Genomic DNA, 22,185 nt, shown 5'->3' on the forward strand with positions numbered 1-22,185 from the left:
TTAAAAGTGTGTAAATGTGTGTGTGTGTGTGTGTGTGTGTGTGTTAGCTGAGAGAGACCTCACTGCTCCTCCGTGGCAGTTACCATAGCAACAGTCCCCCTGGCAACTGCCAGGTGGCGCCTTCAGGAGCTGTGGGACGTAAGAGAATTTGACGCGTGTTAAACGATTCCCGGGTAAGAGTTAGTAACCGGATTTCTGATACAGACAAGTTTTAGTTTAGTCCCACAGAACGTGAGTCCTCTCCCTCCTCCATTCTTTAACTGCTTAGTGTTTTTTTCCATTCCTATCTCCTTCTCTACTTTTTCTGTCCCCTCTCCTCTTGAACTTCCCTATATTGTATTATTTCCCCAAGGACACTGAACGAGTCACAACTAAACAACCACATCAGTTAAAAGCATCAATAAAAAAACGAAATACACCAACACTACATGATAAACATTATTTTTTTTTTTTTATTAAATCAAGAATAACAGGTGATCTGTTATGTAAAATGAAGCCAGTGCCGAGCAGACGGGTCGGTCGTCCTCACAGAGGACAAAAGTCCTGCTTCACCAGGTCTGATGAGACCGGATGCTCTTGAGTCTGTAAGGACAGGATACAGGGACACATTAAACATACAGTAATACATACAGTCAATTGTTTGGACACACAGAGACATTTTAAAGTCACTTTCATGAGACACCAAACATATTAAATAAGAAAAACAGTCTTAACACCTGAAAGGTTTCAAAAGGATAAAAACATTTAAAATAAAATAAGGACTGTTGGCAGAGAATGTCTGATAATATTTCTAGTCCGGTTTATTTATTCCTAGAAATACAGACGGTGAACCCACACACTAAATTCATAGCTCCCTTTTATTAGGGACGTTTCAACCAACAGGTCTTCCTCAGGCAGCTGCCCACAACTGAGAAATGAAAGATAAATAAAGCAAATGACAAGTGACATAATTATCCAACTGTAGACTGTAATTGGCCACAAAAAAAGGACGTGTCTGTATTGAAATAAACACACACATGTACTCATACACTTTCTATATATACACACACTCATACATTTCAGAAATTCTTTTTAGTTAGTTAGTTCTAAAGTGGATATCTTAGGTAAAGCAGAAGAAAAAGCTAGGGCACAACTCAGTAAGGACTATTGTCACCTATTTGAATCAATCAGTTTCACTCCATCAATCAATCATTTCAATCGGTCAGTGAAACACAAGTAATATCATCCAAGTAGCCACGTGGATGAAATAATTCAAACAAGACACCAGGGAGACGCAAGGGAGCTGTAAATTTAGGGTGTGGGTCCTCAACCCAGCACCTGTGGCCCTGTGGATGTGCACACAACCACTTAGAATTATTTATTCCTTGACCAGACATTTCCTTATTCAAACCGTCTTTCTATGAACTCTATACTGTTTTCTGTGTAGGGCAGTTGATTATGTTCAGGCATTGAACACTGAGGATGAGTACATGTGCAAACACACAATGAGGACACGCCAAAGACCAGATCGTAACCAGAGTACGAGGTTGCGCGTAAACAGCTTCACCGATGGATTCGGGAAGTTTGTCTATTTTAATTAAGCCTTGACCTTTTTTTAATAAATGTTTCTGCAATAATGTAGTGTGAATCTCTGGTATCATCAAAAACTAATGATAAGCACAGCATTGGTACAGGAACATGTATCATATGGATGGAATTTCAAATCATAACTAACTACAGTGTAATTCTGCAGTGAATTAAATGCACATTATTCACAGAGCCTTTAAAACATGTCAGCCTTGTTTCAACTGATGCCGTTTTGTACTGACATCAAGTTCTTTTATTACAGTATGTCACTGACAGGTATTAATATTACTGTACGGTTTGTAAACTGAGTGTCTGTGTGACCTCTGACCTCTTCAGCAGCTCCTCTGTCGACACCTGTCCGTCTTCACCGTCACTGTCCTCATCGCTGTCCTCTGAGCTGCTGTCTGACGCGTCCTTCTTGCTCTTCTTCTGCTGCTTCCCTTTGTGTTTGTGCTTCTTACGTTTCTTCTTCTGCAAAACAAAATTCAGAGTCAAGAATCGCAGCCCGCGGCCAGAAGAGTGAAAGATGTTTTACAAAACAAGGAACATTGTTGGCTTTCTTCTTATTACTCCACCTTCTTTTCCTTCTTGTGTTTGTGCTGCTTCTTGTTCTTATGTTTCTTCTCTTTGCTCTTCTTGCTGGGTTTCTCCTCTTCCCTGGGGGTGCAGAGGGAGGTGGCACCTCCTCTGACTGAACAGGGGAACAAACAGGCAAAGTTTGGTCAACCTCGTCCTTTCGCTCCACTAAGACGCATGTCCACCATATCCTCAGAATCCTGTGGCTCCACAGTTTCAGCTTCTCCTACTTGTTTGAATTATCAGGCTGCAATTTTCTACATTTTTCCTTTTCTCAACAAATCTCATTGAAAAAGTAAAACTGACAATATGTTTATTTTTGCGATGGGATGGAGTCTGAGTAAAATCATGTTGGTTTTTACAGCGAAACTCTGCGTGGTAGTTGACGCTCAGATGTGTGCGGACTCACTGGGAGCAGCTGAAGGAGGCGGCAGCTTCGGACCAAACTCCTCCTGTGTCGAGGTCTGGGACAAAACCACTGCTTTGAATCAAACACAGAGGACAAAACGGTTAAAGAAGAGTGAGAATCATTCATGTCCACAATAACATCACATTTTATTACATTCGCTATTGCACAAAAGGATGTACGGTAAGTGCATTCAACCCGTTAGAGCAGATCAAAGGTTAGAAACGCCAACAAACAACTAAAAGTGTGTGACAGAACAACTCTCAACTCACGGTCGACTTACTTCTTTACTTGTGTGGTTACAAACACCGACCCCAAGGTCAAGAATGAACTTCCACGCTCAAAACTACAAGCATGTTTAATGCTAGAGTAGGAACTTTTGAAAAACTCCAGTTACAATGTGCTTCACGCAGGGCAGCAAATTAAAAACAAAATCATAAAAGATAAAAAGATTCCACTGAGGAGATGTCAAATATTATAAACTTCTATTTTCCTCATTTCTTTGCCCTTGAGGCCACTCTTGGTATTTATTTGGTCAATTTTATGAAAAAAACAGACTCGAAAAGATACCCCTGCACTGCACACTGCGTGATTCAAAATCAAATAAAATCCCAGTCTGTAGAAGCAAAGATTTGTTCTGAATTTCTTATTATGGAGTGAAACTGGCAGATGACTGTCCTGAACCGTTTTATCTTCACTTTCACCATTTTTTTATGTTTTTTTTTTTTTTTTTGTGCTTCAGGCTTCATACTCACATGCTTGCAGGGAATCTTAAGAACCCTGAGGGGCAATAAATAGCTGTCAAAAGCATTTTTAAGAACCTTTGGTGACATTTAAACATCTTTTCAGGGACCTTCAAAGGTCTGTAACGAACCCTTTATGATATGTCAAGAACCTCAGTCTGGTCCTTAAAAACAGGCTTTAAACAGTGACATCAAATGGGCCCGTACCTGAACGTGTAGCCGCTGTCAAAGGTTGTGTTTTGTTTCCACTGTTCTGCCTATGCTCTGAATTCAGAATTTGTTTGTGACTGGACTGAGACCGCTTCCCCTGTCAGGTCTTGGTCTTGGTCTTGTTTTGGTCCACACCCACCTGGGATTGCCGGGTTCAGATCTGCCCAAACGATTCGTACCAAGGGGGGAAACCAACCACAGTCTGATTCCACCGGACTAAACAACACAGGTTTGAAAATGCCCTAAAAGTCCTTATGTGTAAACTTGAAAGAAAATGCCGAGGCCAAACTCCAAACAGCTCATAAAAATGATTCTTCAGTGACGTATATCCAAAAGGTTCTGGTTTGTACAACACAGTAGGAACCCGAGGGAGAACGTGGAACCAGAGCCTTACATGTTCTTAAGAGTTCAGCTTAAGAGGAGATCCAAGTCACAGGTTGTTAAATTAATGTCGCGGAAAAGGCCTTAAACTGTATTTCTGTACTTTGTGCATTTTTCTGAAAGGCTGTGTGGAGGGAAGACGAATCTGGGGGTTTGGTTGCTGTTACCTGTCTGATGGCTGGATGTGGTGGCGGAGGTGGTGACTGAGGTGGAGGTGACAGAGGCGGAGGGGGAGATGTTGAAGAGCTTCGGTGCCCGTGGGTCAATTTTTCCCTCATCCTCCTTTCCATCCTTTTCCTCCTCCTCATCCTCACTCTCCCCGTCTGATGAAGAGGACTTCTCATCAGAGGAGCTGGCAAAGATAGCCTTAAACAGATCCATAGGAGGCCTGCTCTCCTCCTCCAGCTCCTCCTCCGCATCACCTTCTTTCTTCTTGTCTGAGCTCTGCGGATCCACTGACTTTGTCTGTACGAAGACAAAAGATTCTCATGAACTGTCCCGATCACATTCCTGCCTCCTAGGAGACAAATTTGGACGGTTACGACTCGGGGGTTTAGTCTCGACACGTTACCTCAGATTTGTTGTCTGGAGTCTGGTCGTTGGTGCTGGCTGAGGCAGGTAAGGCGGGTACAGAGGTTTGCTCCCGTTTGGTCTCAGTCTGGTTCTTTGCAGCGCTGAGCAGTTCGCTCACGGGGTCATTCTTCTTCTTCTTCTCTTCCTTCTGGTCTGAAACATCCCACCTTGACTTCTTCCCAGCCTCTGGAGGCTTTGGAGGAGCTGAACAGAGGAAGAGGAGGACGAAGTGAAGTAGTGTCACGCAGAGAGAATATGAAGAGACAAACAGAAACAATTCCTTTATCTGGACCAATAGGAATCACGATGTTATAATTAAATGATAGAAGGAAAGAAAGAAGTTGAAAATGGATCCTAGATAATGAAATAACAAATGAACACCATGTTAATGGAGATTAGAAAATGAGCATGAGAAGAGCTTGACAGTAAAAACTGAGTCAAAACTGAAACGGCTGCAGTGCAGAGAAATAACATTACCTGAGAAAATGAAAAAAAAAAAGGATGAATAAAAACACAGAGTTGTCTTTTTCCATTTTCCTTTTTTGCCATTTACCATTTGGTTTCTCAAGCAATAGTGTAGTGAAATTAGGAGGTGTGGCGCAAAAAGGAACAAAAAGACCGGACCTTACGGATCCCTTTAACAGCACCCTGATGAACCCTTTCAATTTTAACGACCCCATTACCTTTTCTCTAGTGCCACCCTCAGGTGGGGGGGTGTAATGAAAACGGCGGCCTGTAAGGAGCAGCAGCTTTAGACCTCTTTAAAGAACAAGACCCAAAGTGTCTGTAACAGTTGTGTGTGAAGAGACAGCAATAATCAGGATTTTACACACACCGAGGTGATGAGCTTAACCCCCCCAATATATCCTGTCAATACACAGTGCATCTAAAGTTGGTGCTGAATACCAGGTCAGATTTGTAGTCTTTAGTGATTCTTTGATCAGACATTTCCAGTTTTAACTCAGGGAACTTTTCTAACTTGTGACTAGATTTTGTCTGGGCAGAGTTCTTTATTTAACCCTGATGCGAGTTTGACTGATGTTGTTAAGTAGTGGAGAGGCACTGCTGCTTTAAAAGGAAAAGTAGGAAACAGCCTGTGAAAGACCCGACAAGTTTAAGTCTTTAACTCCACAGGAAGGAAATGAGGGAAACATACAGAGATATTACCAGTGACACTGTGATCACCTAATCACATTTCTACGTGTTCAGATATCCTTAACACAAGGAAATAAAAATACCAGTAATATAGACACAAAAGTATAATTCAAATGATTCTCTCAAACTTCCAATCAATAGATAAAATATTATATAAAATACAGCGAAATTACATAACACTCGTTTCATTTAAGTATTAAAGTGGGTGTCAATAGGTTGACAAGACACTAGGGGCAACAAGAGTAATGAAAAAGGATATATTATGTGTCAACTATCAAAAACTGTGCATATGAATATATCACAAACGCTGTTTACATACTGATTGTTTTTCATACCATGGGCACATACACATCCTAGATCCTATTAGGATTTTATGTGTCAGAGTCACCAGAAACAAATTTAGAGGCTTTTGAGGGACGACCTCATGGCGAGACTTATGATCAAAGTGATTAGATGATCATAATGTTACTGGTCATTATTCTATAAATATACCACATTCCTTCCAGTGGGTATGAGCCTGAGAAATTACAGGGAGCTCTGACTCCTGTGACCACAGGTACTCTGGGCTGAAATTTTATCGAGTGCTCTGTTTCCAGCACTTATCCCACCGACTGCTCTAACGTAAGACTCTCAAAATCCCAGAAACACACCAAGAAAAAGACCTGAGCGTCTTCAGAGGCAGCTCCGGCCCAGTGTGAAGAGCTGCACTGTCCTGCTGCCAGCTGAACAGATCCCTAACTCTGAGCTTTCAGCGCCCCCTGTCTGCTGACACCTGGAGGTGAATGAGGCTACCTGTCATCTCTCTGCTTTCTGTCACAGTCAGGAAGTTGAAGACTGAAAACTTGTCCCTCTTGACCTTAGGCAGACCCACCAAACCTGACCTGCAAGACCAATCACAGACAGATTACGTTTTTGAGAGTTCTTTAAATCTGTGCAGACAAGTGGTGAACAGGACCTCAACAAACCCACAGACATTCAGTTAAATTTAGAGTTTTTAGGACTGGGACATCCCAACTTTCAGTTTCAGTAGTCTAATGTTGTACCCGGGGTAGGGGTCGGGGACGTTGAACCTCTTGCAGAGCAATTTGTCAGGATGCCACTCGAATGTTTCTCTGGTCAGTTTTCCAAACATCTTCATCTTGACAGCAGCCTGTTTGTCGTCCACGTCACCCTGACAACCGAAAAACAACAAACATCAACACAGCTGAAAAAAACTCCTGCAAAGTTAAGATGTGGAACAGTATTCAAAGGTCGTCTGCGGTGCAAAAGTTTCCAAGGTTAAATGCATCATCTATGCAATAACTCAACAAACAGGCCTTTTCCACTACAGGAACTTGAGGACCTTTAAGTTGAGGTGGAGCCACTGTCACAGGTTCCTGTACCTAAATTACAGCATTGCAAAGGCGGCGATACAAAATCCAAGTTCAGGTGCTCTCAGGGGGAAGAAATGCAACATTTTTGCATGCAAATTTTTCGCTGCATTGTTCTGCATTTGTCTGTATGAACTGCACAGGGTTGGGACTGAGCTACATCAACGTTTGGGTAGCGGTGGCTTTTTAAAAATCCTGTGACACTGAGCTATTTTCTCCTCTAGTAGCAGGGCAGCACAACCAAACCCTCCATCACTGTATTTTATTTTCCCTTGAAGAAATAAAGCTCAGAAGTGACTGTGCTGCTTCTCCGTCTTCTGAAGACGGAGGCCGGTTACTTCGTCTCACCTCGCTGTCTTGCCAATGTTGTATATTGCAGTGTTGCATACGAAGAACAACGTCGCTGTTGCACCTTGTCCCTACAGACTTTAACAACAAAAAAACAATGTTCCTGGCTATTTACGCGCCAAACGTCAGGAACTTCGACGCACATCGAAACATCGCACCAGAAAGGAGACGAAAATTAGCGTGTCCGCCCGGGTGTCGTGTTTCTATCACTGCCGATCGGAGCCGGAACCGACAAATACCCGCTACTACCATAGAGTCACTTGACCCGGGGATGATGCTGATTGGTCCCTTTCCCACTCAAGACAAAAGCCAGATGAAAGTGTGTGTTAGTGGGTTTTTGTCCAGTGCGAAAGGGGCTCCAGAATATGTCCTTTTTAACAGATTCAGAACAAAATGTATTAATCAGAACTTAACCTGTTCAGACGTCAGTCAAAGAGACCACCTGCCAGCAGCCACTGGTGCTGGTGGGTTTGAGCTAGGGATGTGTGCTGGTGGATGGGGACACATGTTGTGTCACAGGCCAGAGTGTCGTCCTACCTCCTGGTCCCGGGTGACCTCCTCGGTATTGTCGTCCTCCTGGTGTTTGGCTCTGGTGAAGCGGGAGGAGAGGGAGGAGGAGGTGGGTCTGTACAGGATGGAGGCTTGGACAAACTCCTCCCTCTCCCTGCTGCGCTCCCACTCTGTCATCTCCGGGTCCAGACTCTGCTCCAGGGCATCTGAGACACAAATCAGGTTTACATTTGATCCCAGGTTTGGGCTGCCTGCAGTGCACGATGGGACGTGTAGGACAGATCCTCCTACCTTTGTCTCCTTCTTTGAGGCGGTTCAGGTAAAGCTCGTAGCGCGCCTGTTTACTGGGGTTCTTCTCAAACGGTCTGAAGGTCTGTGTGGAGGTCTGGACGCCTCTCCACGACGCAAGAGCCTCCTGCTGCTGCCGGAGGCCGGAGGTTGCACCGCTCAGAGCCGACGACCTCGCCATCGTCCCTGCCAATGACCCAGCTGACCGCAGGGCATCACGGGAGTCCGTGGTGGTGGTTTTGCTGGAGGGCGGGTTTGAGGAGTTGCAGAGGTTGAGAAGTCGTTCCCTGTCCTCTGGCCTCAGCAGCTCCATGACTGAACTGGGACCTGATCGGGATTCACAGACAAAGTGATCAATCAATTAATCAGGAGGAACAAGAATTATCTGAGAATAGATAAATCATCAGGATGTTGTCCAGATCGCGTCGGTCATGAGCACTTCAGGCTCCAGGAGGCGTCAGCAGGACCTGAATCTTTTCATACCTTGCAGGGCGTCCTCTCCCAGCAGCGCCCTCCTCTGGCCGGAGTCCAGCTGGTGACGTCCTCCTTGTTGGGGCTCCTCTTTGACCATGTGGCCCCTAGAGGTCCTCAGAGCTGCAGCCAGTACAGGACTGACCCCAGAGAGACCTGAAACATTGACTGACAGATGGAAACGATGGACCGGTCTATAGTCACAGGGCAGAGTGGGAGGAGGGAAGACCTACAGAGAGATACAGTGGCATTAGTGAAGGGTTTTTTCTCAACATACAGCGACAGATCATCACAACTTTTGAAGCTGCTCACTGTTTTGTGCTCGGCTGGTTTCTGGGCCAGAGTGAATCCCTCCAGGATTTTGCCGAGGTACGACGCGTCTTTGCTTTTGTCTAAGAAGGAGAAAAAAGTGGTATACGGTTTTATTTTTCCAACATTTTTTAATACAGGTTTTACTAAGAAAAACACTGCGCAGGGTTAAATGTGGCGGCGCCAACATTTAACAGTTCTGAATCATTAATCAGCAGTTATTTTGACGGTCAGTCCACACAGATTCTAGTATTCCAGTATCGGACTCTGACGACCTGTGGATTAGAAGATGTGAGACTGAAAACTAGCTTTTAATTGTTATATTAAAGAGCACCTTAGATTTGTTTTCAACTGTGCATTTCTTTTTTGTTTTAATGGTGTTTCGTGTTGTGATAGTTTACACATGAACTCTCCAAAACAGAGCAATTTTCAAAAGTTTTATGTGTTACACACAGTTGAAATTCAGCCTGCAGACAATTTTTCTGTTTGAAGCTCGATTCAGAAAAATCAAAAACTCAAAACTTTGGCATCTTTTGGTGTCTGAGCATCTCAGGGACTCTGTGATCTTATGCTATTATTTAGAAAAATGAGGTGCTTTCAGATCCTGTACATTCTAATCCTTTTATCCTGTACATCATCAAAAAGCTCCATAAAAATATGTAGGAAAACAAAGTACATTTATGAAACCTGCAAACTTTCCAGGGCTCTCCAGGTCTTACCTCTTTTCTTGGTGTACTGCTGCGGAGCCGTCCAGCCGTAAAGTCCGTCTCCGGGCTCCTCTCCTCCCAGCACCACGTCGTACCTGGACATGGAGTCTCTGTGGTACACTTCTTCATCGTCATCATCCTCCAGGGCCCCCACCCCGAACGCCTGCAGGTCAGAGGTCACCAGTGGCATTTAGAGTATGAGAACAGCTGACTTCTTTCTATTAAAAACCTTACAAATCCCACCTGTCCAGCCACTCCTCCTCTCCGTGAGCTTCTCTGTGCGTCTCCAAACAGCCGACTCCTCGTCTCAGACTGAGGTTTAAACAGGTCGATGTGTTCAGGTGCTCCTCGGCCCAGCAGCGCCAGACCCGGGTCGAGACCGCGGTACCCCAGACCCTGAACTCCCAGCCTGGGGTTGAAGTCCACCGGAGTCACGTCCTTCGGGGCAAAGGTCACATTCTCTGGAGCAAAGTCCTCATCGTCATCGTCCTGTTGGCCAGAGATAGGAAGTGACAGGAAATATTAATGTTCTTTTCAAGCAGCTTTAACATTTTGATTTTGTTTGAAAAGTTTGAGGGCTCTGCAATAAAACGGATGCTGGTGTCGTACTCAAGGGAGCTGGATGGACTGTATTTGAGGACTGAGACCCGACCTACGAAAGGCTGAGTTTCTTTTAAAATGTGTCGCCACATTTTACCGGTGGATGTGTGGTGGACACATGATGTCGAGTGCAAGAAAAAATGAGTCAGTAAAAACATTTTTGACACTTTTTAGGAAGAGGAGTAGGTGGTTCACAAAAGCTAAGAACGTCCACACACTGAATAAATGCTCCCAAAAAAAGGGAGTTCATCAGGTAATCTTTATTCTCATTACCTGATAAAGTTGTAAAGAGATATTTTTACTCAAATATTGCCTTTTTTGGGAGCCTTTATTCAGCGTGCGGGCGTCCGTTGCTTCTGAGGCTGTTTTTGCCTTTGACACACCTGAAAACGCGCTGGGATGTGAGTCCACTACCACGAGACACTGAAATATATTTGGCAAATAACTGAAGACTGAATTCTGAAATCAGCCACAGCTTCTTTCTATGTTTTAACAGAAATAGTCATAAATGCTCAACTAGTCAATTAATTAAACGATTAACAGAAAAAATACAAAACAATTTTGAAATCTAAATAATTGTTTGAGTCAACCATTCTCTAGTTCCAGCTTTTGAGCAACTGCCGTGTTTCTCTGTTTAATCTCAAAGTAAATTGAATATCTTTGAGGACGAAACATTTGAAGACGTCACCTTGGCCGCTGGGAGACAGTGCTGGGAGTTTTGCACTGTTTTCTAATATTGTTATTAACTACTCAAATAATTGTTAAATTGTAAAAACTAAAACCCAAATCCTGGTTCAGGCCTCCAGTTACAGCTGCAGCACAGACTTCAGGCTTCCTGGAGCCCGGACTGACCACAGCAGGCTGGTTTTCAGCCCTGCATGTCTGTCAAACTGCGACGGAGAGAGACGAAGCAAAGATCACGACCGAGGTGAGAGGGACAGGTGTTATAAAAACACCAGGAAGTTACCTATTCTAGTTTGGCTGCTGAGTTGACTGCTCACCAACTCGGTCGGCAGTCAGGAAGTCAGGTCACTTAACGCATGATTGCTGCAATTTGAGTCAAAAATCACGACTGTGACTCACTCTTCCCCAGGATATCATCATCTCAACTTAACCTCCAGAAATCCACTTAGAAACCAGAGGAAAAAGGAGGCTGCAGAACTTCATTCAGAACCTTCATGTTTTTAAGTTTCCTTCAGTTTCACAGTGACCCAGTGACAGTCGTCTGAACATCCACGGCTACACTGCAACAGCAGCTGATCACAGCTGATTCAGCAGCTTTAAATGGTACAGTTTGATTGAATGGAAACAAATATTGGCAATTTACAGAAGCAGTGTCAGAGTTTAAAAACTCCTGCTGTGGAAACACCATCAGACTGATGTCAGTTGTCTCACCCACCTCTGAGTCCTCTGAACCAGCAGCGGGAACCGCACAGCTGTAAACTCTGGCTCCGTTATCTGTCAGGAGGAGAAGAAGACAGGAGTTGTCATCCACAACCAAAAAAAACAACAAAACCTAGAGACACAGAAATACAAACACAGGATCTAATAAAAACATACTTTAAATCACTGAACAGAGAGAAAAGGAGAACCCACTGTTCAGTCTGCAGGGGGAGAGAAATTTTGGGTGGATTATGACTTTAAGAGCAGCTGTGAAGCAAATGTGACGGTTCGTACGAACCAGTCTGCTGTCGACGAGCTTTCCTCTTCACACGAGGCCCGACACCCTGACCTTCCTTCCATCCCATCCTCCTCAGCAGCTCCACCCCGATGGACGACCTGGGAGACAAAACCAACACAGCTCACGCTGGAAACCACCGGCTGCTCATAGCGGGAGAAAACACTGATACTACTTTTCAGTTGTTTTCTGTATTTTAATTATTCCCATTTCCTGAAACTGTTCGAAAACGAACAACTTTATAAACATCATAATCAGATGCTCTGGGAAAACGGGACTCAGATTTATTCCAGCACACACAGAGTTTCAGTGAGCAAGTCTTGGTTCATCACATGCCTTATGGAGTCTTGTTGGCTGAAATGTCGTCTGAGCTGAAATTAGATGGGTTTTTGAGAATGTAAATGAGTGAGTGGTAGTAATACATTAATCACTCTCAGTCCAAAAATCCCAAAAGTATTAGTGCATTATAAAAGGTCTTCAAACTGCTCATTTAGTCTGGCAAAAAAAGACCAAAACCCCAGGATGATTCCTATCACTTGAAATTTATTCGAAACTCAAAACAGTTCAAATGTGAGTTTCAAAACATCGACTGCGAGCAGGGAGGAACCTTTTAAATCAGGGCGTGTATTTTTGAGGTTGTCCACGTTGATTTTTGGTAATCATCAACTCCCCTACCACTTACTTGTTACTTACTTGTGTGACCTGGGGCTCGTTTCTCCAAATGCAGAAGATGCAACCTGATTTAATTTCTTCTCGTTCTTTTTGACACGTTTCACTAAAACAAAGCAAACTCCACATTTGCAGCCCACGCGGGCATGCGAGGGGCCTGCGGGACTCACACGTTTATCTGCTCTTTGCGAGTGTAAACAGGGGTCACACGCCACTTTGGTGAAAAGGCCCCTGGTTCGCAGTAAACTGCGTGGGTGTTGGCAGTTACCTGGCGGGTGCGATCAGCTCCTCCAGCAGAGTGTCTCCGGGGATCAGTGCAGTCTGAGCGTTGACGGCTCTCGCCTTCTCTCTGGCCTCGTCTCTGCGGCTGGACGAGAACTCCTGGCTGGTGGTGATCTCTCTGGGAGCGATGCCGTGCTCACTGAAGTCCTAAGGCACAGCGACAAAAACAGTCATCAACATTTACTTTTTTATTTGATGCCCGTAACCTTTTCTTTTTTTTTTTTTTGCCCTCTATGTCTCTCGCACTCACTTCCTGTCGGTCGCCTTTAGTTACTCCATTCTTTTAACAATGCAAATCTATAGAACTGTTTGGCTTCATGTCAGTCACATACATCTTCCATTTTCCTCAAATGAACTAATAAATGAATGAAAAGACGTTAAACTTTGAAGAATGCAGTAGGTCATTCAACAAACTTCACTCTCCAAAACTTCTCCGTCCCACACCGATAAATATTCTCCTCGGAGCATATGAAGAAGAAAGTGACCTGTTTATTAAAGCTGTGTCTCTTTTCCTGGACCCAGACAAAGATCACAGTCAGACAAATGAGCAGCCATCTTTGTTTGGGTCAAGAAATGAAGGCGCACCTTAAAAAGGAGCAAAGAAATGTGCTGTTACAGTCTTTGAGTGTGAGCTCAATTTGTTTTTCAGGAAAGCACGGCCTTATTTCTACGACTGGAATTTCATCATCAGGCCCAAAGTCTCTGCAAGTAAACTCAAACAAAACGCCTTCAAAATGACTCCTTTCATCAGGTTCTGCAGAGTTTTCAACGTCTCTTTCTCTCAGGTCGGTTGTACCTCCTCGTCCATGAAGTCTTCCGGCCTGACATGTTGTTTCTCAGCTTTCTGTTGCCGCGACGACACAAAGGTTGACGGAGTCCAGCCTAAAAAAAAACCAAAAAAAACAAACAAACAAAAACACAGACACAAAATACTCACATGTCGTATTTTAAATAAATTTGATTTGAACCAAACTCTTCACAAATACTGGCTTTAAGAGCTGCAGACAAACCGGGACATGACATGAAAAAATGAAAGCAAGGTTTGTGTTTGTGCTGTCGTCATCATGTAAACACCAGCCACCACTGGAAGGATGCAACAAGTGGCGGTAAAATGATCATGCGGGTTGTCAACAGAAAATGAATACACTGTTTTAAGAATTTGATAAGCGATTCGGGTTTTATGTCATTTCTCAAAAAAAAAGAAAGAAATCACCACACATTATCTGGTTTCTCCACTGTGAGGATTTTTTTTTATCTCTAGGTTTTTGGACAACTGGCTCAACTGAATGTGTCAAAAAACTTTGACTCTGGGAACTAAAGATGAACGTCTGTCTTTCTGACAGTTTAAATACTCAACAGCTGATTCATTGAAAGAATAATTGGCTGATAAGTCACTGATGACCACAAAGAGTTTCCCTAAAATCCACCTCTTCATACAAAGAAATCTTGTGAAAATGATTCAATTTTAGTTTAAATTCCAGGACAACTCTGCAAAAAAAGGACTTTTCCCAGTGATCACATGTTAAAACCTACGTAAACTAAACCACTTTCCATTTGGTCACAGTGAAGGAGCAGCTGAGCGTTGGTTCGACGCTGATCCAGATCCCGGACAGACAGGCGGCCCCCTGCTCAAAGACAGGCGAGCAGGGATTGTGATGCAGCAGCACTGACCTTCTTTGGAGCCAACAGTGTTGAAGTAGCCGGCTGAAAATCCTCCGGTGAACGCTCCGTGGAACCTTTGATATCGTCCCTTCTCATCTTTCACCGTCTGGTCGTGGAGCGGGACGGGCTTCTTCAACGGCTCGTCTGCGACAAACACGCAAAACACACGGGAATATAAACATGAACACCCACAGATTTTAAACACACAACACATCATATATCCAGTGTTGGAGAAAGTATTCAGCTCCTTTACTTCAGTAAGAGGAGCAATGCCACAATTTTAAAAACACCTGCATTTTACTTGCGTAAAACTCCACAGATATTAGCAGCAGAACGACGTCATTATCAAAACTAAAAGCAACTTGATATCAGAGCTGAAATGATTATTCAATAAGGTAATCAATAGAAAGTTAATCACCAACCACTGTATTTTAATAATTGATTATTAATTGAAGTCAGTTTTTCAATTTTCTGTATTTCAGGAGGATCTGCTGCTTTTCCCTGTTGTACATTATAGTAATGTGATTGTCTTTTGACTAAACTGTCGGTTGAACTGATAAAACAATGTGAAGACACCCTCATCCTGGAAATGATAACATTATAGCATTGTTCACTATTTTCTCTGATGTTTCTAAGCCCAAAAAACTAAGAAAACAGTCAGCAGATTAAATGACGATGAAAATAATAATAGTTGTTAAATTGTAAAAACTAAAACCCAAATCCTGGTTCAGGCCTCCAGTTACAGCTGCAGCACAGACTTCAGGCTTCCTGGAGCCCGGACTGACCACAGCAGGCTGGTTTTCAGCCCTGCATGTCTGTCAAACTGCGACGGAGAGAGACGAAGCAAAGATCACGACCGAGGTGAGAGGGACAGGTGTTATAAAAACACCAGGAAGTTACCTATTCTAGTTTGGCTGCTGAGTTGACTGCTCACCAACTCGGTCGGCGGTCAGGAAGTCAGGTCACTTAACGCATGATTGCTGCAATTTGAGTCAAAAATCACGACTGTGACTCACTCTTCCCCAGGATATCATCATCTCAACTTAATAATTATAAATAATAATTGTTCGTTGCAGCCCTACTTCATATGGTGTCAGATCACTTAATATGCAGAGGGGCTGAATATGTTGAATATGTGGAAGGTGTATAAACTCATCATCTGGCAAATATTTCATAAATGAAGTGGAGTAACATGTACAGTTTCCATCCGCTGCAGAGAAAGAGTCTCACAGTAAAGTTATTTCTTAAGTTTGCTCGAGAATAGGAGGCTTTCATCCTCTGTGTAGCTTCCCACATAGTCAGAACCAAACTCAATACAAAAATCTGGCTTGTTTTGTTCCCTCGCTTACTGGCAAACGTAACCTTCGTTTGCTGCAAAACCCGACAGTTAAGACTTTCATGTAGCAACTACATGTAATGCCATTAATATTACCACATGCAGCACAAATGATTTGTGATCTATGTTAGTAAAACGATAACGTTAACGGTTAGGAGGTAAATTAAAAAAAAAAATAGATTTGAATGAAATAATTTGATGTTTTAAGAAAAACGTGTAAGCCGAACACACAAGTGGACAGTGACGATTCGTAAAATATCTTAACTGGCATTACAGCGGTGTGTACTTTAAGCCGTTGCGTACGGGAACATTAAACAGACGGATATTTGAATGAAGTCTTGTTTACAGACAGCTCAGAGCCCGCTGTTAGCTGCCTGCTCGTTAGCGTAGCATAGTGTAGTGACCGTCGGAAAACGTCGCGTCTCATAAAACAGCCAGAAAGCGTCGTAGTGCAAGCGGACGGATTATCGAAGTATTAAAAGGAACTCGACCTTCTTCCAGAGGCTCCAGAGGAGTCCCGTAAGTCACAAAGTCCTCGTCGCTGTCGCTGTCGGACGCCATGTTTGTACTGGAACTACGGTAGCCGCAGACGAACAAACATCGCGGCGGCTGGTAAAGCGTTGAAATAAACACGTCAGTAATCGTAACGGATAAATGGCGACATCTAGTGGTGACGACGTGTACAACAGCGTTAAAGGACCAGTTCACCCTAACCACGAAGACACATGTTCTCAGTCGTCAGTTCTCACAGCCTCAGGACCGAGCATATTCAGCTAAATATTGTTTATAGGGGACAAATCCTGCTTCCAACTACTTTTATAACTGTTGTAAGAAGGTGGGAGAAGTCAACAGTCGTAACTCCAGAGCCAGTGCAGCAAACTGAAACCTGTTTATTGATTTTGAGCCTGAGATGTGTAAGGACTCTTTCCTGGTGGCTGCTAGGACGTGTTTCTTAAAAGAATGTGAACATCCTCATCTGTTTTCTCATCATTCACCTTCTACTTCATTGATCTTTGCATCTTTAACGTGTTTAACAACTGTCGGTCTTTGACGCTGAGATCTCTTCCTCGGGTCTTTGATACTTGTCTGCCTTCTGAAACGATACTATCAGTTGTCTGTTCGTAAGACTCAGTTTTCCTGTTGGCTCGTTTTTATTTTCTAATAAATCTCACTGCTTCTGCGCCGACTGCAGCCACTGAATGCGGTTCGGCGCAGAAGCAGTGAGTGTGGATCACTTTAACTGCTCTGACACAAAATGCACTCAGTGACCGCATCTTTCAAAATTTCATGAATGCGGAAGAACAAGAGGTGTGGACGAGACGACGGGCGCTGCTGTATCTCTCCTGTAGGGAATATATACACGTTTGTATTGTACTGGAATGACTTCAGTTTGAGAAGATAAAGTCTAGAGAAGAAGGGATTTACTTCTGTAACATAAACCGTGAGGTAGCACAACCCATGCAATAAAAGGAAAACAATCAAAGCTTCTTCAAAGGCAATAGTGACGCATGTGTCAACGCTCCTGCTTGTTAGTGTGTTGTTTTAGGTCAGTCTTCTGAAAACGAGAACTCTGCCTAGAGAAATGTGAAAACCCAGATTTTTTTAGGGCCCCAACTCCCAATATGATGCACCATCCACGTTAGTAATAGATAGATAGACAGATGGATAGAGACGGGGGCCAAATGAAAGGTAAACATAACAAGAAGCTTCTCAGTAAAGTGTTGAGCCACCACCAGGCTCCAGAACGGCTTCAGTTTTCCTCATCATTGGCTGGATGAACTCCAGTCTTCCACAGGATGTTCCCTCCTTTGGTGCTTCGATGATGGTGGTGGAGAGCGCTGTCTGACACGTCGCTCCAAAATGTCCCCCAGGTGTTCAACTGGGTCGAGAGCCGGTGACCGCGAAGGCCACGGCACACGGTTCACATCATTTTCACACTCGTCCAACCACTCAGTGACCCCTCCTGCCCTCTGGATGGGGGCACTGTCCTCCGGTTTCCACGCTCGTTTTGCAGGTTCTTCCTTTAATTTGTCCCCTGTCTGTAGACAGATAGATAGGCAGCCAGGTTTAACGTTTCATATTGAACTGTATAATTTTGTCTGCAGCCTCAGAGGAGCTGAAGTGTCGGCTATCAAATGTCCGTCCAAAGCTCACAACAGTTTGTCATTTGTTTTCTTTGAGCCTGAAATCACTCACACCCCCTCAGTGATCTATAAAACCTCACGCTGCTCTACACAAGCTAAACGCCTGGCTCAGCAGAAAGCTGAGGCCCCGTAAAGATCCAAATCTGAGACCCCCTCGACTGCACAGAAAACACAGAGCCTCCCTGCTCTTTGTAACATGACCGAGCTGCTAAACTTCAGGGGGTTTAAACTAACTGAACCTGGAAAGAGCTGAACTGAGCTCAGGGCGGGGAGCAGAGGGTCAGTGTGGTGGGGTAATACTGTACGTGGTGTTTAAGCCGGGAAGATGGACTCAGGACAGAACCACAACATAGCCAGGGTAGAGTCAGGACAAAGCGGGGACAAAGTCCGAGCGGTGCCGGGATAGAGCCAAAATGGAGAAAAGCGGAGCAAGAATGGAACCAAGTGAGGAAAAGGAGTCCGAATAGATCCAGAATGGAACCAGAGCAGTGCCAGGACCAAGCTGCGGCAGATTTGGGACAGAACCGGCGCAAAGACAGAACAGCACCCCTGGGGAGGGCCGGGAGAAAAGCGGTACAGAACCAGACCGGAGCCACGAGAGAGCCGGGACAGAGCCAGAATGCAGCCTGGGCAGCTCTGCAGGAAACCGGCTGCAGGGTTCCGTTGTTAATGTTGGGGGAAGACGTTAAGACATTAAAACCGGGCGTTGATATCAGCCTGGGGGCTGACTGACGTGAGGAAATCATCATGACATCAGCAGGGCGGTGCAGAGCAACACAAAGTGCCTAACAAAACCGATGAAAGAAATGAATCAATGTGAGAAAAAAGGACTGAGAAAACTGCTGCCAGTAAAGCTATTAGGTCATGTGATCGTAGATCGTGAGGGTAAAATATAAAACGTGACATGAACACCTGAACAGTGCAACTCGATCCAGTAGAGCAGCTCTGCAACGCAGATGGAGTCGTTGGAGTCAGACCTCTTCTGCCCCTGACCACTAGGTGTCAGCGTCTGCACGCGGTCGGAGGGCCCTTTAACTGCGTGGCATTTAGCCAACAGCTGGATTTACTGGTCACTGTGCAGATTCCCATATGACATTCAACAGGAAACTAGTACGGTGCAAAACAAAGCTGGGCAGACGCCAGGTCAGTATCAGCAAAAATGACAAATCCTGCCCATTAAACACAGTTTCACGCGTTTTCATCCAAAGCCCAAGAAGAATGAAACCAACAAATGTGAAATGAAACAGAAATGGACTGATAGAACTACAATAAAAGCTCCATGTTAAAAAGCATCATTAGTAGTTAGATTCCATGGGTTTTTAATATTTCGTACGTCCTTCTGTTCATGGAGGATACCGGTCTGACACAGGTCTGTGGACGGATGCTTCATTTCAGCTGCTCTTTGCTGGAGCAGTTTGGTTTCTCTACCTTCTGCTCTTCTTTACGAACCCCTGTGTGATTTCTGCGGTGTGTTTGGGATCATTGTCATGTTGGAAAGCTCCTCTCCTGCCGAGCTGCTTGAGACTGAGAATCATCTTTTCACTTCTCATTCGGTATTTGGGCTCAGACCTGCGTTCATAGTACCATCTGTGAACGTCACCCCCCCAACACTTTCACTCTCATGCAGCCCCGTATCAGCGCCTGCATGTCTCACAGTTGGCACTGTGCAGTCACTGTAGTGGTCCCGGCCAGGTTCGCATCAAACAAGCTGGACCCCATCTGATCCAAACAAATTTATTTTGGTTTCGTCTGACCAAAGACGTGCTGCCAACATTCATCAGGCTTCTTCTCGTGTTCTCTGGCAAAGTTTAATCCGCAGTTTTGTGCCATTTTGTGAGAAATGGTTTTCTTCTTGGACGTCGTCCGTAGAGGTCGACCTCATGCAGTGTCCTCAGTGTCTGATCCATCACTGAAAAACCAGTTTCCACAGACGATCCCCGTGCCGGGTAAGAACGGGGATCGTCTGTTTTTCAGTGCACGGTCGTGTAAACAATGAATCCTGTGTGGCATCACTTTCCGAGGAGGGACGCTGCTCCTTCCGTTACCGGTGTCACGGCTCTCCCTGAACCTCCTCGCCACTGCTGCACGTGTGTTTCATCTTATGCTCGGTGGTCCACCGATGCTCCTGAACCCCCTCCATCTTCATGAAGTCTCACAGTCTGGTTTCTGATACTTCAGGCCGTTCCTCTGCACGTGGAGCCGTGTTGCATTCGAAACGGCTCAGGTGTCCAAGGTTCTTTTATAACCTTGTTCGTGCAGTTAGACTTCACTGGAGAACCACAGGTGTGATCCCTTTTGTTGCATTGAGGTTGGACTTTGAGGCCTGTATTTAAAACCTAGTCTATGACAGCTGTCTGTTTTTAACTATGAATAAGATCAAATACCCTACACTTCAACTTAAAAATAATACAGTTATAGTAAGATGGTACAATTTAGCATCATTTAACATTTTGGTGATATTGCACAGGGGAGCACTCAGTTTTGTTGTGTACTCAGAATAACTGCTGTCGGCTCTTGCATCTCCAAAAGATCTGCCTTCTCTCAGCTTTATGACAGAGACTTTTGATGTTAGCCGCAGTTTTCAATGGAGAGAACTTAACCTGTAGAGGAGCGTATGATCCATTAGCTGACCTGGGAGCAGGAATGTTTTCACCAGACAGCACCAACTATTATAATGCTGCCGTTGTGATGCAACTGGTAACGTGATGCTTGAAATGTTTTACATTTTTAAAAAAGTTGGCTACATGTATTTCTTTATGGTGAGTTCACATTTTCTTCACCCAGTTCTCAAACAACCACGACTTAATTAATGATTAGTACATTTAATACATGTCTAATTTAACGTGTATGAAAGACGCACAGCAAGTTTCCATCGTGTGTCTTTTACAAACGGACCACAGAAAGACGGGTCTCTGGAGAGTTTTAACTCTCAAACAATGCATGCTGGGAAGTCTTTAAAGTATGCTGATCATGTTCCTTTGAAAACTTTATTCAACGAGTTCAGTGAACTCATCAGTTTTCGAGTCAAAAGACTTAAAGTCAGAAGAACTCAAATCATGTTTATAAGTTCTTAAATCTGAAGCTAAAAATGAACTCGAATTAACCTGAAAGCAATAAAACGTACGTGTTCACTTTATCGAGAGAAGACTCCACTAAGTTCCTGGATGATGTTTCACAGTGCAGGGTGGACAAAATAATGAAAACACCTGTCGGTATATCACACAACACATTTCAACAGCAGCACAAACTGCAGCCTCCAAAATGACCACACAGGTGAATCAGCACGTCCTGAGAGAGTTTCACCACACACTGGACATCAGAGCCTTCACGAAGACTGCTTTAGTTTCAGCTAGATGTTCCTAATAACCCGACACTGTATAGTCTCTGTACATACATGTATCGAACAGCTACAGACATAGAAATACAACAGTGCTAATGAACCTCGTCTCCTGTATTTGTCCACAAGTTCTGATCCACATCAGACCTTCTCTCCTTTCTTCAGTCCAGCTGGGCAGAAATCTTTTCTCAGCCTCTGCAGATATGTCCAGACATTCATAGTGTCCCAGCGGGACGTCTGATCTTAAAGAGGAGGACATTTCCCCTGTGGGGCCGAGGGACTGAGAGTGAGGTGGAAGGAGAAGCGACTGCGTCCTGGGACGGGCTGTCAACCAGTCTGTGACTGGGAGAGAACAGTGAAACATCACATCTCCCCAGACAGTTACAAACTCTTCTGGGTTCAGCCTCACCTGCCCCCTTTCCTGACCCTGGAACAGGTCTTTCACAGGGGTCATTAAGGAACGAAGTGAGCCGCTCAGTGCTAGGCCCAGTTAGTGGTTTTTGTAACAGCAGACCATCAGATGATACTGCTGCACACGCTGTGATGCTGGCACCCCTCGGGCCCGGCACATCTACCGTTGCTCTCTTTCCAATAACATTTCTTCCTCGCTGGTGTGTTTTGGCCAAGTTGAAACCAGCCTCATCCAAAAAGATAAATATGTGATTCAGCGGCCCAGCTTCAGGCTCTATTGCTCTCTAAAATAAATCCCCAATGAAACATAAGAGTTACAGCATCACAGTAGTTTACATTATACCCAAAATATATTGATGTGTCCTGAGCACAGTCTGGTTGCGCTCAGGACCAGAAAATGCTCCGTGTCACCTGACCTGGACGTACTGGTACCTGAGCTCCTTCACACGATCC

At 44.3% G+C, this 22,185-nt stretch overlaps 1 protein-coding gene across 2 annotated transcripts; it reads right to left on the reverse strand.

Annotated features, from left to right (window-relative positions):
• Window positions 1-453: 453 nt before the first annotated feature.
• gpatch1 (G patch domain containing 1) lies at window positions 454-16,462 on the reverse strand. Of its 2 annotated transcripts, none has more exons than XM_040130683.1 (20): window positions 16,332-16,462; window positions 14,514-14,648; window positions 13,639-13,724; window positions 12,829-12,989; window positions 11,895-11,992; window positions 11,613-11,671; window positions 9,857-10,102; window positions 9,626-9,776; window positions 8,910-8,989; window positions 8,610-8,826; window positions 8,130-8,453; window positions 7,866-8,044; window positions 6,654-6,781; window positions 6,403-6,491; window positions 4,454-4,659; window positions 4,050-4,347; window positions 2,552-2,620; window positions 2,142-2,257; window positions 1,895-2,037; window positions 454-582 (listed from the first exon to the last, which is right to left on the reverse strand). In XM_040130683.1, exons 1-20 carry the CDS (start codon window positions 16,399-16,401, stop codon window positions 549-551), a joined length of 2,889 nt encoding a protein of 962 aa, XP_039986617.1. In that variant the 5' UTR covers window positions 16,402-16,462; the 3' UTR covers window positions 454-548. The 2 variants fall into 2 exon arrangements, with proteins under 2 accessions (XP_039986617.1, XP_039986610.1); XM_040130676.1 differs by having other exon boundaries at window positions 2,552-2,623.
• Window positions 16,463-22,185: the final 5,723 nt, after the last annotated feature.

Source organism: Xiphias gladius, chromosome 1, assembly GCF_016859285.1.
Source record: "Xiphias gladius isolate SHS-SW01 ecotype Sanya breed wild chromosome 1, ASM1685928v1, whole genome shotgun sequence".
Taxonomy (NCBI): domain Eukaryota; kingdom Metazoa; phylum Chordata; class Actinopteri; order Istiophoriformes; family Xiphiidae; genus Xiphias; species Xiphias gladius.

Bases quoted from the DNA above. Each gene is read 5' to 3' on its own strand.
- gpatch1 (XM_040130676.1), bottom strand. From the start codon at position 16,401: ATGGCGTCCGACAGCGACAGCGACGAGGACTTTGTGACTTACGGGACT. The intron at 8,990-9,625 runs GTAAGACCTGGA...TCTCCTTCTTAG, and splicing joins GCAGTACACCAAGAAAAGAG to ACAAAAGCAAAGACGCGTCG. The intron at 2,624-4,049 runs GTAACAGCAACC...TTTGATTCAAAG, and splicing joins CACATCCAGCCATCAGACAG to CAGTGGTTTTGTCCCAGACC.